Source organism: Sardina pilchardus, chromosome 5 (assembly GCF_963854185.1).
Source record: "Sardina pilchardus chromosome 5, fSarPil1.1, whole genome shotgun sequence".
NCBI lineage: Eukaryota > Metazoa > Chordata > Actinopteri > Clupeiformes > Clupeidae > Sardina > Sardina pilchardus.
Genome location: NC_084998.1, coordinates 19,207,607 through 19,221,336, shown reverse-complemented (window position 1 = coordinate 19,221,336; position 13,730 = coordinate 19,207,607). Strand labels below are relative to the sequence as shown.

Sequence of the window (13,730 nt, the reverse complement as noted above, 5' to 3'; positions counted from 1 at the left end):
TGCATAGATTAATTGTGTATTACATTTTGTATTCAGCATTTGAAAGACATGACCACATGGCATTCACCCACTCAAAGATACTATCATCTCTGGTATAACTGTTTAGTAAAGGATGCTGCAGCCTACTGACAGAACTTTACACAGACAACAAATAATTGATAGCAATGACTATAAGCATAATCCTATATAGCCTACATACAGTCTTATTAATAGACAGTCCCATTGCCATGGCCACTCCAGTCCTGGCGGTGGCAGTAAATGTTAATTTACACAGTGGCTAATCTAGCTACAAGACACCGACAAAGCCGTAGTCAGAGTAGTTTTTGAATTTGCTCAGACTCGCCTGAATTTGACTCCGACAAATGGATTGTTGTACGACATAATGTAAGTTGCCAGTTTGAACACAACTGTTTTAAATGCTCATTTCTAATTTGTTTATGTGTTGATGAAAGGAGGATGGCTTTACTGGTTATCAATATTGTCACTGCCTCACTTCATTTACTGAAATAAAATGTCACTACCAGTCGCTGCTAACGTTAGCTGGCTAGGTCGTCAGACGGAATTAGAAGATATAACCAGCTTCATAACGTTTCTGGGTTGTGTAGTAAAGCAGAAGGGATGCAACACGCAATTCATTGATATCTCAAACACAGTCTTAGCTGCTAGATAGTTTGTTTGAATATCTTACGTATCGTAACTTATAGAAGCTAGATTCTAGGCAGCGTAGTTTCTGAATTTGCTAGAGACTCTGATAAATGGATTGACAATGTAAATTGGCAGATTAAACACAATTGGTTTAAATGGCTATTTCTCATTTATTCAGGTGTTAATGAAAGGACGATGCCTTTGATTGTTATTAATATTGTTACTATCTCACTTAATTTACTGAAATAAAATGTCACTACCAGTCGCTGCTAACGTTAGCTGGTTAGGTCGTCAGATGGAATTAGAATTCATAACGTTGCTTGGCTGTGTAATCAACGGTAAGCTCGAGAAGGGATGCAACATTCAGGATTGATATCTCAGACATAGGGTCAGATAGTTTGTTTGAATTACTTGCGTATAACAACTTAAAAGCTATACCTTTTGTTGCCGATTCGAGGTTGTCTAGGGTTCGCTAGGTAGCTTCTAGCTGTAACGCTAGCTAATGCAGCCTACCTTAACCTCGAAAACTTTGGATTTAGCGGTAACGTTACCTAATGGTAGTTGTATGTCTTGATTAACAATATAATCATATGAAGACCCATGAGTTAATGGTCCACTATTACGTTGACAATATGGTTCGTTGATGGATAGCTTTAATAACAGATAGCTTTAATGTTAGCGTTAGGGAAAACAAAACTGAAAGACAAAGGTAGCCAACGTTAGCTAGCTGCTATGTTGATTAACATTAACGTAACGACTGATCTTGATGACAAGTTAGCGGGCCACATTATACTTGAAAGATAGGGTTACCCTTGCGCTCCAACACATCTTGAAATGCTGTCATGGAGGTGTCTGTCAAATATGTTAAACTAATAGTAAGCCACCTTAGCCAGCCACAATGCTATGAGTGAATGTTACCCAAACTGATATTCATCAGCCTTTGCTGGTTTTGGGCTCCCTGTTTGACTGTGTTGACACAGCGTATTTTATCTGATCTGTATGCTTATGCTATGTAGTTGTTTTTCCCCTGTTAAAATAGTTAAAGTGCGCACGGAGGTTTCCTGGATATAAACAATCCAACAGAAGCTACATGACACTGACATGAGTGGCACAGTAAGTATTAGCTGCTAATGCAAACAGAAAGAAAAGCAGAACGTTCATCTTTGAGACACCGCATTTTCACTGAGTCATTGCATTATGTATCAATACACTTTTTCAATACGTCATTCAGGTTTCTGCACAGAAAGGCATAGGTGTATCGACGTAATGAACTGTAACTTTTCAGGGTACTGAACACTGAACATCAGCTTGACTTCAAAACAAAATGTTGAAGAGTATTATGCAGGGCTCCAGGTGACCCAAAAGTCTGTCTAGTGGCCTATAAATGGCACCTGTTACATTAGCCTACTGTTACCTAAGTAGGTATGGCAACAGCTTAATTTGTTTCTGCAAATAACTAGATGGTCAATTCTAATACAATAGCAATAACTTAATAATGCAAGGTACACCACTATCATTCGATATTGATAACCTGTTGGAATGTGTTATTCAGTTTGAGTACACAGCTTTAACACAACCTAGGGAGTAACCAATGATGTGGAGTAAGTCTTCATAAAGATCATAGTGAGCACATCAAAAAACATAATTTGCTTTCCATTTCTTAATGCAACTCAATAACCATCTTCTTACAGTATATGTATGTCTATATGTAAGCCAATAATGGTAGGATCACTTGATCCAAATATTACAGTGACTTGCCCTCCAAAAGGTATTTTTTACAATAGGCTGTATAACGTTATTCACATACTGTACATACTTTACTCATGATCTATACACTCAAATTTGAAAAGTTAGTCTTGAGCCCTGCTATGGAATTAGACATATAATTGGAATGAACTGGTGGATAATGTGCTTCAGGGAACATGAAGTTGACACATTTTTTCTAGTGTAACCTTTCACTACCTTTCCTGATAAAATGTTGCATGCATTTGTTCATCATGACAGACTCAGAGGAAAAAACGGGTTGGTGATGCTTGCTCAAGACCTGGGTCCAAGAGGAGTAGACGCAACACCGACAGCATGACATCTGAAGAACCTTCAGAGACAATTGATGTTGAGAATGACCGACTTCGTGGTAAATTCCTTAAAAAAAAAAATAGGGATTTTCCTTTCAATGGCCAATGTTTTCAAACAACTAAAGCAGAGTCCTTGGTTCAAATCCATTATCCATTTTTGTCATATTTAGCAAATTTCTCAATGTGGTCCTCTAGTTTATTTGAGTCCTTTTTGTGTATCAGCTAAAAAATGTATGTTACATAGTCTTGGCTCTGTTGATGGAAGACAACGTAATGGTTCAGTCTCAGCCATAGACGATTTCAGAGCACAGTGGGGACAGGTGTCATTTCTTTCATGTTTTAGTGTGATTTGTCAACAACCTCTCACCAAAATTATTGACCCTGCCATTAAGTTTTGATGTCAGGATAAACAAATATTTGTTTTATGTGAAGCTTTTGGAGGTTTTGTCAGTTGTGTAATTGTATTCATGTGCAGGTGAAGAGGTCGTGGACCTAACCAGCGAAACCCCTGAAACATCGGTGGTTGACCTCACAAATGCTGACTGTGTGGTGGTGGGTTTCGGAATAAACATTATAAACGTACATAATCAATCTTTACACATCTGTGAAATGGAGTTAATGAAGATTTGTCTAATAATATATTTTGTCTCTTTCATGGCTTGTTATCACTGCTGTGGCAGCTGGTGGATGAAGGTAATGAATAAATATGAATTTTTAAAAAAAATTTAAATAGCTTTTAATATATCTGTGTTCTTGCCTGACAGCTTGCTTATGAAAAATAAAACAAAATGTCTGGCATTAAGCCATATTAATAAATAGAACAATAATTTATACTGTTGTATAAAACTGATAAACGCACCATGCCAAGGCATGGGATTTTGGAGTGGAATAGGGGAGAATATTGATGATATTGATAATTGTAAACATTCCTCAGGTCCACGGAGCCATCACAGCATAGCCACTGAAGGCTATGTTTTAATCAGTGATGAAGAAGAGACCCCAGTCACCACTACATCTCTCCGAGCGAACTCTAGATTAAGGTAGCATCCTAATACATGTTTTCTGCATATTTCAATGTTTGTCATTAGAGTAATTATACAAAACAGCAGCAAGGTTCGGTCAAACTATTTATTATATTTCTGATTGGATGAGGGACTTTCTGGAGTGGGAATTTCTTAGGACATCCTTGCTTGGACTTTTCACCGCTAGAAATCACTCTGACTATATTGTTCTATTGATTCAAAACGGGAGAACTCATGGCTGTGGTTACTTGCGGCCAAACCACAGAAATGGGTATATCCTTATCAACCCACTCTCACTTATGGTCTAATTAAGCAATATGCCTTGTCTTTTATAATCCATTTTTGTGCATGGACTGTTATTTCTTTTGCACATGGAGTGCTATACTGACCTGCTGTGTATCATATACAATTGGAAGCTGGATGGATCAGATGGATATAGAGTTTCATATTTTTGGACCTTTAATATTTTAGTGTGACCAAGAGTATTCATATGCTCATGCAACTATGGATTTGATTACTTATAATCATATGAGGTTGATATTTATCTTTGGTTAATGGATAAAATGTAGGCCCTAATCGTTCACGTCATCAAAATCCTGGATAATAAAATCAGATTGTGTTTCATAGGTCTACAACAGGTGAAGTGAGTTGTCAGGTATGCTTCAGTACATATGCTGAGGTAAGTAACATGGTGCTGTCTGCTATCTTTAGAAAGGTCTTGTCTTAATCCACCCTGTTGAAACGGATATACCCGCCTTAACTATGCAAACAGAAACAGTGTTGTTGCTGGAATATGTTTAGTAATGATTGATTTCAATGATCAACAAAAACCTCAGTTATTTGCTTTGTTTAAAATACAATACATAAACAAACCAGATCATATGTTAAATGGAAAATGTATATATATATAAAAAAAAACAAAAAAACAATGAATCCAAATGCTAGTAGTTGCACTCAGATGCCTGTAGGTCACTGGCTTGAGCATGATAATGTTCCTGTTATATTTGTATATGTCATTAATGGAGCAATATGTAGGATTCAAGTCGTCATGAATGCACCATTTTGCTTATGACTGCACTTTTCCATTGACTTGCATTGAATTTGATATGGTGCCTCACATGGTACAAAGTGGTAACTAACTTTAGTGGATCTCTGGACAACATAGAGCTGAAGTGTTTATGACATCATATTGTTTTCAATCTGTTGTTGTTTCTAGGTCTTCTAATGTTTTAGCTAAAAACTGCACTTGGTTCCTTTAATCTCACTCTGAAAGGTTTTTCCTTTTCCCCTTCCAGATTGTGCAGAGGGGCAGAGGAATGGTGTCTACTCTGTGTGGTCACATGTTCTGTAAGGAATGCCTGTGTGAATCCCTTGACCGGACCCACGCCTGCCCAAAGTGCCAAACCAAGCTGACACGCAAACAGTACCATCCCATCTATTTCTGACTTGTGTAAGAGGAGGAGGAGGATGTGCATATATCTGTAAATATGTTTTACCCCACACTTGCCACCACAACACACACACACACACATGCACAAAACCAGGAAGCAATACCTTGTCTGGAGGAAAGAAAGTCACTATAATTGGTCATCTTGTCTTTTCCTTTAGTAGGCAAGTTTGAAAACCCAGCTGGTGTGCGTGGCTTGTGCATTTGCTTTTTCAGAACACACCATGTGTTGTTCTGTGTGTTGTTAATTGTTTTGCATTTCTGTGATTATTTTTGTGTTTATTTATATTTGATGATTTCTATTAAAAAATTAAATATAGTTGTATTAATGAAAAACATACATGAGAATTAAACATTCTTAAAATTCAGTTCAGTGTTTCCTTAGAGTCAGTGTTTCCCCCCACACATACACTTACACACACCACTGATTGTTTGCTTATGGCTCAGTTTGAGCTGCTCTGTTGCCAGTTTAGTCAGAACTGTTTTGTTTTTTTGACAGCCAGGGCACTTGAACCAGCTAATTGAGTTGGAATTTGAATGGGTTGTATTATAATTACAGTACAAATCTATCTTTAAGGTTGTGTGTTAAGATGAAGTGTGACGCATTAAAACACATGCATGTGATGTTGCACTCTACATACAACTCTTATTTGATGTCCGCTATATTGTTATGTCTCGCTGAAGAGGATCTGGTAAAGTCTGAGAGCAGTATGACTGATGTATAGTGATCCTCAACACTAACGCAATTAGCAATGCTGTTAGTAGTTATTGTACAGCGGTAACAGCCATTCCAACATAACAGTTCCTTACAGATCTTTATTATCCTATTATACAGTATATATTGTAACAAGGTCATGTTTAAAACTAATCCCCAAGTATTCTATAATACAAGGAATTTTAGGGGTGAGTCCTTTAACACCATAGGAATTGGGAAGCGGTGTTGATGCAATTGCAACCCAACCTGTAAAACCAGATTGTCATGGAAACCTGAAAACCATGCGAGTCACTGGAACTCGATTTAAGAGTTTTGGAGCTACTTCATTCATAGCCATGTCACGTGATGGAGACATGTGCACATGCTGTTTGTCAGCCTCCCTTTTTAAGAAACAATAGGAGTGCCTTCAATGGACGGTTTAAACCAAAGATTATACAGCGCTACGCTCTTAGAATCTTTGGTTTAAACTCTTACAGTGGTGATCGCTTTCTTCAAGGCAGTGATATTAGAGTGAGATGGCATCACGCACAAATGCTGCTAAATACTAAATTATAAATGAGCTAGTAAATCCCTCTCAACCCCCCACACTTTATATAAGACGCTAAGGTCTCTGCCACTGATCTGTAGTGGCTAAAAAATAGGAAAACAGGAAAAGGTGTATTATTTTATTTATTCCTAGGAAGGCCCTTCAATAGAGAAACAATACACAGCCACTCCATGCTTAGGTTTTAATGTCTTTCATAAATAGAATGTCTTTCAAATAGAATTCACATTTTAGCTAAACACATGCAATGTGTATGTATAACATTACAAAATGTTTAGTGGAGCTGCAAGTTGCCATATTTTGGCACTGCTGGTCATGCTTTGGCTAAGTAGATGTACGATGGCAGATTTAAAAAAATATTACATATGAAAAAATAATATGTATAATTGAATGTTTCAATATAAACTAAACAACGGTTTTGCCAGTGGTCTTCCACAGACATCCACAAATGCTAACTGGAGAATAGGTTCAAGCTGGTTGGCTTCAGCCTCTAGGCCATTCAGCCAATGCTGGACTTCAGTTATGATGGCAACAATGAAGTTTCCCATAAGAATCCCAGAAGGATATTAAGAATTAAATTTCGATTTATATAAAGAAGATAAGCTGTATGTGTCTCCCACCAAGTTTTTGTACCGAACAGATGGCTCATATGGGAGGCTCTAGGTTCAGTTACCCAGGGCTCACTACTCCAGCAGTAAAGATTGCCATGCTCTGTTTGTGTACTACTAGGACTGAGAGCACGTACTCCACAACTTGGTAAAGACACTAATTCATTACACCGTTCAGGTCAACATGACACCCCAGTAATGAACACACAGCACAGTGGCATCACAACATCATCACTGCAAGTAGCTAGCACTTGAAGGTTTTGTTTTCCTTTTTTTTTTCACATTCACAACAATCACCAGAAAAAAATACCCATACATAAACACTCAACGACTCTCTCTGCTGAGAATAACCACTCCCCATTTATAAACACAGCGCTATTGTACTGGCTGCAGCCATGTCCTTTTCATCCTAGTTGTGTCAGCACTCTGTACTGAGGCCTACAGAAGGCCTATGTCTTTGGGTCAAAGTCCTCCTGCCCAGCAGTGCTTGACTGTAGCATGGGTACTGTGACGTCAGAGTCATTCTCCTCAACCACAACCACAGCATCAGCCTCGCTGGAGCTAATGGGGTGGACGGAGACCGTAATGTCCATGCTGTTCACCACTGAGGTGTCCTCCTGATCCTCCTCGTGCCTCTCCACGTCTGGTCCATCTGCTGGAGGGACACTGCAGGCTACCTCCCCACTTTCACCAGCGCAGGGAGGAGCTTCTATGGCCTTCTGGGCCATGGGCCCCGCCCTTGGTGTTGCTGGATCCAAATGGACAGTCTCCAGAATGTCATCCACAAAGGCCTTGCAGTTCAGAATGAGCGGAGGTAGTGGGACACTGCGCGCCAGCTCTTCAATGTGCCGGGCAAACTCCATCGTCTTGAACTGCGTGACCTTAGCCAGTTCAAGGGTCTTGGCAGAGGTGATGATGGGTATGCGTTTGGCGATCTCAAAGGCCTTCTGCAGTTTCTCAGCCCCCTCTGTGCGGAAGAACTCGTTGATGGCACTCTCGGTCTTCTTCAGGTGTGTGCTGACCATGCAGAGGCGTGTGACATTCAGGATCATGGTGACCGTGAACGTGACAAGGCAGACGATCATGTAATACAGTCCCAGGCCACTGTGTGTGTAAGCCACACGCAATGTGATGGTGTAGTTTGACGTTCCATTCGAACTTAAGGCGATACATGTATATCTGCCTCGGTCCTCAAAGGTCACTGTGGTAATGTTTAAGATTCCATTGTCCAGTATCAGCCATTTGCCATCTGAAATAAACACATGTAAATATAGTGATCCATATCAATTGATTTGCCTAAATAAAATGAAGCCATAATGTAAAGGGGTAGGCTAAGACCTACAGACCTACCTCCTTCTTCATCCAATATGTGCCCTTTTGAATTGTACCACATAATATCGTTGTGGCTTCCAGTAACATTGCATTCAATGAGTGTGCTGCTTCCCTCTTTCACTACTATGTCCCGTGAGGTTGGTAAATCAGACAGTGTCTTCACGGACACCAGTGATTTGTTCCGACTGGGATCGATGAAGGCATCCCCCGTGTCCACTATGACAAGAAGGACTAGGACACAGGTGAAAGTGCAGCAGCTGTACGTGTCACCGTTCAGTTTAGCCATGCTGCTCTGGTTGATCTGATTCTGTTTCGGGGTGTAACAATCATGACGGGACAATTCAGTCACTGAAACATCACGAACAAAGCAGGATAGGCAATCACATCAATTCATCTGTTAAAAGTTTTCATTTGCACTCACCTGAAGACGCGCTGAACGTTGAGGCCGTGCCGAAGATTAGATGCAACAGGTAGGCCTTGCCTGTTAATCGTTTTAATCGTGGATCGCAATTAATAGTTCGCATCAATGTTTATAAACGTTTAGAAGGATTCGAGGTCGATTCGTACAGTGGTGAAATGGTAATTTATCGTATTTTGTTTACCTCGCCACCATCGGGAACAGCTTCCTTGTTCAACAGATACTAGGGGCGGGATCGACTTTACGCGTTATCACGCTCATCCACTCTGACTGCGAGTCAGCGCTCAGCAGAGCCCGTCTGGTGTCAGGTGCCAAGAGCCACGAGTCTTACGCATAGCCTATCAAAACAGATATTAGGGTGAAAATAACTATATTAATTCTCTACCCTCTTATGACTTAATTTCCCCATATTTACATTACGCGCAATGCTCATGGAAAAGTCCAACCAAAATGAGATAGGTTGGTATTGTATTGGTAAAGGCATGCCATTTGGCCCAGCAACAACATTAAAAGCATGTATTGTCCTTTAACGTGCATGATATTATCATATAACTGATATAGCCCACAAACTGAAATAAAATAGCTGAAGAGACAGCTCTTGTTTGTCAAAAAATACAGAGACTATATTTCAAATGGGCAGGAGATGGCGCCAATTTGTCATTGTGTTAGTATAGGCCTATATTCTAAAAAAGAACATGTTGACTCAAAGTCCAAAGATGTGTAAATCTGAAATGTGTTGAGAATATTATAATGAGGACCCTTATCAACAAAAGATTCCGCAAGGAAATCTTGTTAAACACAGTACTGAAACTCCTTTAGGCTGTTACCAAGTCAGAAGTTAAGAGAAGCTGAAAATCAGGCTTTGAGTCTGAACCCAGTCCTCCTGTTGTTTGATGATCAGTACAAAGATTAGCCTGAGAGGATTTCAGGGGCCCCTTTGACTTGTGGTCCTGGACACATAGATGTATGCAAATACCACTACTGCTGCTTTTTAATTGAAATAGTTTTGAAATGCAGAAAACCACAGGGAAACAGTATTAAACACACAAGGGAATAAAATAAATAAAGAATTTCAGTAATGCATACATTCTTTTGGCAGCACACAATACGCTATGTGTAATTTTTAACACCAAATGCCCGGCCCCTAGGAACTATAAAGACACGCCTCCACAGAATGCTTCAATCCCCAAGTCATTTTTGGAGAATATGTGAGGCTCAGACCTGGTGCGCACGGTGGCACGTCATACCCACCTGACAGAAATAATTCTGAAATCCAGAGACGGGACACTCAGCTGTGTTGCTGCAAGAGTGACAAAATGGCAGAGGCAACGGCTCCCTTTGCTCAAAACACATCATCAGGGCTAAATTCAATCGCGTCTCTCAGAGATTCGTTAACAGGTGAGTTTTAAAGTCACTATTCTCGAAATTAATGCAGACTTGATATTGACTTGACTGGGTAATGTTCTCTGTTTTACACTTAATGCACTTAATGCACTTAATGGTAACAGTTCAGTTGTAATTGTGCCAGCTGGTCAAGTCTGAAGTAACTCTTTACTAAATAATAGAAAAGACTAATCCTCTATCCAAACTCAACAGTCATGGAAAACAGCAGTATCTCTGAAGCCAATGACATATCTGCCTTTCTGATATTCTGTTTACAAAAATATATCATTTACTTTTACATTAGTTTACATAGCTCCCTAGGGTTCCAATTGACACCATAACACGATATACCTCCATGAAAGCTTGTCATTAATAATTTGCATTATTAACTGGAACACTTATGAAATGCTATGACTACGATACTTAATTGTTATGATAATACTTTAATCTAGTAAAACTAACAGCTCGTGAAGATAAGTGCATATGCTTTTGTTTCTTGTGTAATTCAAAGATATTACTGCAGAGCTGGCTGGTAAAGGAGCTCTCTAGATGATTGGGAGAGCTTAACGTTGGAGAGTTCTTTGTTGCAAACTGACCCAGTTTCTCCATCATTTTAAGGCCTAGCACATGACTTCCATTCCAATGTCTTTGTTGTGTTAGTTGCGTGTATAAATCTTTGACCTGTATTTTGTAACAAGGATTATCCTCACATAGGCTGGCTCTCACATGCAAGACTCTGAGCTTGCCACAAAAAATGGCCCTTTTTTACCATGGGCTCTGCTGAGTGGCAACAGCCAGATTGGCACAGACTGCTCGTACACTAGTGCTTCAGTTGGATACATTATTGCAGAGACCCTCTTATAGTTTAAAGGGCCTGTCTCAACAATGTAAGGGCCACAAACTGTAGGCTCAGAGTCTAAGAGCAGCACACTGGTTACGCACTGTTCTGAACCAGCATGTCCTGTGAAGTACAATAAGAATGTTTGTATTCACAAAATATATGAAAAACACTTGGATTTGTACAATAATCTTATAGAGATCTTATAGCTCCATTGGAGCCACACTTACTCAGGAAATCTATATCTCCACCCCCCTCCCACCATGAGTTAAGGTCTCTTCTTGTAGCAAGGAAGCTTTGCCTTCTCCCTGTTACTCTTGGATGTTCAGGCTCTGTAATGCACCTTGAAATGATTATACATTGTTTTGTCACTATATATATATATATAAATTTAACATGTAAGCCTATTGAAATAACACATGACCTAATCTTGTCTCCGCAGATGGACTGGACCCTGTGGAGGAGCTAGCGTCCCTCTCCTTTCCCATTCAACCCCCATCTCTCTCTGCAGTGCAGGAGCTGGTGTACTGGCGCGAGCCCAAGAAGTCGGCCTCGGTGTTCGGCGGCTCTCTGTTCGTGCTCTTCGCCCTGGCCACGTGCAGCGCCATCACCGTCGTGTCCTATGTGCTCCTGGCCGTGCTCTGCGTCACCATCACGTTCCGCGTGTACAAGTCGGTCATACAGGCCATACAGAAGTCTGATGAAGGACACCCATTCAAGTAAGTGAGGAGGCGGAGGAGGATCATCAGAGTTCCCAAAGAGGAGAGACATACTGATGCGTGACTTGAGAGCCCTGCACTATTTTAGGCGATAGCAGTGGTCTTATTGACACACACACACAAAAATCTAAATCAGATTGGGATAACATTGAAGGCTGATGATAATCAACTTGAGATCCGTAATATACTTGTGTGGTCCACAACGTATGTGGTTGCCATAGTTGTTTAGTGTAATTCCTATTCTTGATATGTAGCTCTGTATTCTATTCACAGAAATCTGATGGCAAGGGACATCACTATTTCACCACAGAAGTTCCGGAGGCATGTGGACTATGCCTTGGCCCATATTAACCGGGGCATTTTAGAGGCCAGGAGATTGCTCCTGGTGGAGGATGTGGTGGATTCGCTAAAAGTGAGTTTTTCTTCAGTATACTGTTGTGTTCTGTCTAAAATCCTTTGAGGGAATGAAAAGAGATGCTTCACATTTGAATAGTCAACAAAGTCAACACACAATAAGCCTAATAAGGGCTCATCACTCTACACACACACACACACACACACACACACACACACACACACACCACCACCACCAACACCAACACCGCTATAGTAATCAGAGCGGCTGTCTTGTGATTAAGACTTGTTGGGGGGCGCAGATGCCTGATGATCAGACGGATTAAAAGAATGAGATTCAGGGAGCTATGGATCTTGCACAAGTTCGGTGATTAGTTTCTTATGTGGGTTATGCCATTGTGAATTCATTCACCATCTATGTGTAGGTTTGGCAGCATGTCCAAGGTACATATGTTATATGCTCAGGAAAGCTGATCATGCCTCAGAAAGAATAATGTGAGGGTGGCTTGCAACCAACTCACTGGATTAATTTAAGGAGGCATTAGCAGCCCACAGAACAAACACATATATACCTCTAAAAAAACATTTAAAATCTGACAAAACATTTAATGTAATTTTACCGCTGCACTTTCAGTTGGCTGGTGTGATGTGGCTGTTGACATTTGTGGGAGCTGTCTTCAATGGTATCACTATCTTAATTCTAGGTAAGATGGGAATGATATAAGCAACGCTAATATCTTGACATTTACATGTTAATGTTCATACAATTTAAAGTAATTTTCTATTGTTCCAACAGCGGACATCATTTTCTTTAGTACACCTCTAGTGTACGAGAAAAATAAAGTAAGTGTCTTTGTAAATATTACTGGAATGTTGAGTCATCATAGCATTTGTAACTCACTGTATGGTTATTTCAGTTATTTCATTACATACTTACAGTATACTTATGCATATCAAATACTCAATGTGCTGAGCTATAACATGTATTTAGAACATAATTATTGGTTGTCTCATTTCTGTTTCTTTTTCTAGACACAAATTGATCGTTACATTGAACTTGTTCGTTCTCAAATTGAAAGCAAGCTGGCAAAGTAAGTCTACTTTTCCTTTCACTTTTCACCAATCTAATTGCTCTTATCATCATCAGTTGAATATTTGAATATGTGAGGATAAGTAAGAATATGAATATTTGTACGAATATTTTATCCATATGGCATAAATGATAAGGCTTCTATAGGAAAATACAGTGGCTTATCAGTATGAACTGAGATATTCACACTGCTGCTTCCCCCTGGTGTCTAGGCTGCAAGATAAACTCCCTGGAGCTGTGAAACGCAGCAAAGCAGAATGATCCCCTAATTGCACCCCAAAGACCAGTGTTCTCTGCCAGACCCAAACGCCATCTTTAGTCTGACTCTGATAGGACCAAAATGTTTTTTTTGTGTGTGTGTGTAAATTCCTCCTCTGCTATTGTTTGCAAGTGTTGCCAAGGCTGTTGTAATGTTTTATTTAAACCACATCTTTGATAAACCTTGTGAATCATCTACTCTTTGGGTTAAATAAATGTGTCACTTTAAGTCTATGCATTGTAAAGACACAATTTCATTTTACAAGGTATTTCGTGTTTATC

The 13,730-nt window shown here is 39.8% G+C and overlaps 3 protein-coding genes across 3 annotated transcripts; 2 read left to right on the top strand and 1 right to left on the bottom strand.

Annotated features, from left to right (window-relative positions):
- Positions 1-283: 283 nt before the first annotated feature.
- LOC134080402 (E3 ubiquitin-protein ligase RNF4-like) lies at positions 284-5,557 on the top strand. The gene is made up of 8 exons (XM_062536821.1): positions 284-384; positions 1,685-1,758; positions 2,650-2,779; positions 3,196-3,272; positions 3,401-3,413; positions 3,655-3,760; positions 4,370-4,421; positions 5,038-5,557. Exons 2-8 carry the CDS (start codon positions 1,747-1,749, stop codon positions 5,185-5,187), a joined length of 540 nt encoding a protein of 179 aa, XP_062392805.1. The 5' UTR covers positions 284-384; positions 1,685-1,746; the 3' UTR covers positions 5,188-5,557.
- Positions 5,558-6,557: 1,000 nt separating this feature from the next.
- On the bottom strand, positions 6,558-9,058 carry LOC134080400 (microfibril-associated glycoprotein 3-like). The gene is made up of 3 exons (XM_062536819.1): positions 8,810-9,058; positions 8,407-8,695; positions 6,558-8,305 (listed from the first exon to the last, which is right to left on the bottom strand). The coding sequence occupies exons 2-3, from the start codon at positions 8,672-8,674 to the stop codon at positions 7,506-7,508; spliced, it is 1,068 nt and encodes a 355-aa protein (XP_062392803.1). The 5' UTR covers positions 8,675-8,695; positions 8,810-9,058; the 3' UTR covers positions 6,558-7,505.
- Positions 8,645-13,682, top strand: LOC134080401 (reticulon-3-B-like). Its single transcript, XM_062536820.1, has 8 exons — positions 8,645-8,858; positions 10,084-10,204; positions 11,470-11,746; positions 12,020-12,158; positions 12,735-12,804; positions 12,897-12,943; positions 13,133-13,191; positions 13,403-13,682. The coding sequence occupies exons 1-8, from the start codon at positions 8,850-8,852 to the stop codon at positions 13,449-13,451; spliced, it is 771 nt and encodes a 256-aa protein (XP_062392804.1). The 5' UTR covers positions 8,645-8,849; the 3' UTR covers positions 13,452-13,682.
- The last annotated feature ends 48 nt before the right edge of the window (positions 13,683-13,730 follow it).

Excerpts from the sequence above, each read along its gene's own strand:
- LOC134080402 (XM_062536821.1), top strand. Across the intron at positions 3,761-4,369 it reads CGAGCGAACTCTAGATTAAG|GTCTACAACAGGTGAAGTGA; the intron begins GTAGCATCCTAA and ends TGTGTTTCATAG. Across the intron at positions 4,422-5,037 it reads GCTTCAGTACATATGCTGAG|ATTGTGCAGAGGGGCAGAGG; the intron begins GTAAGTAACATG and ends TTCCCCTTCCAG.
- LOC134080400 (XM_062536819.1), bottom strand. The coding sequence starts at position 8,674 with ATGGCTAAACTGAACGGTGACACGTACAGCTGCTGCACTTTCACCTGT. Across the intron at positions 8,306-8,406 it reads CATATTGGATGAAGAAGGAG|ATGGCAAATGGCTGATACTG; the intron begins GTAGGTCTGTAG and ends TGTTTATTTCAG.
- LOC134080401 (XM_062536820.1), top strand. Across the intron at positions 12,159-12,734 it reads ATGTGGTGGATTCGCTAAAA|TTGGCTGGTGTGATGTGGCT; the intron begins GTGAGTTTTTCT and ends CTGCACTTTCAG. Across the intron at positions 12,805-12,896 it reads TATCACTATCTTAATTCTAG|CGGACATCATTTTCTTTAGT; the intron begins GTAAGATGGGAA and ends TTGTTCCAACAG.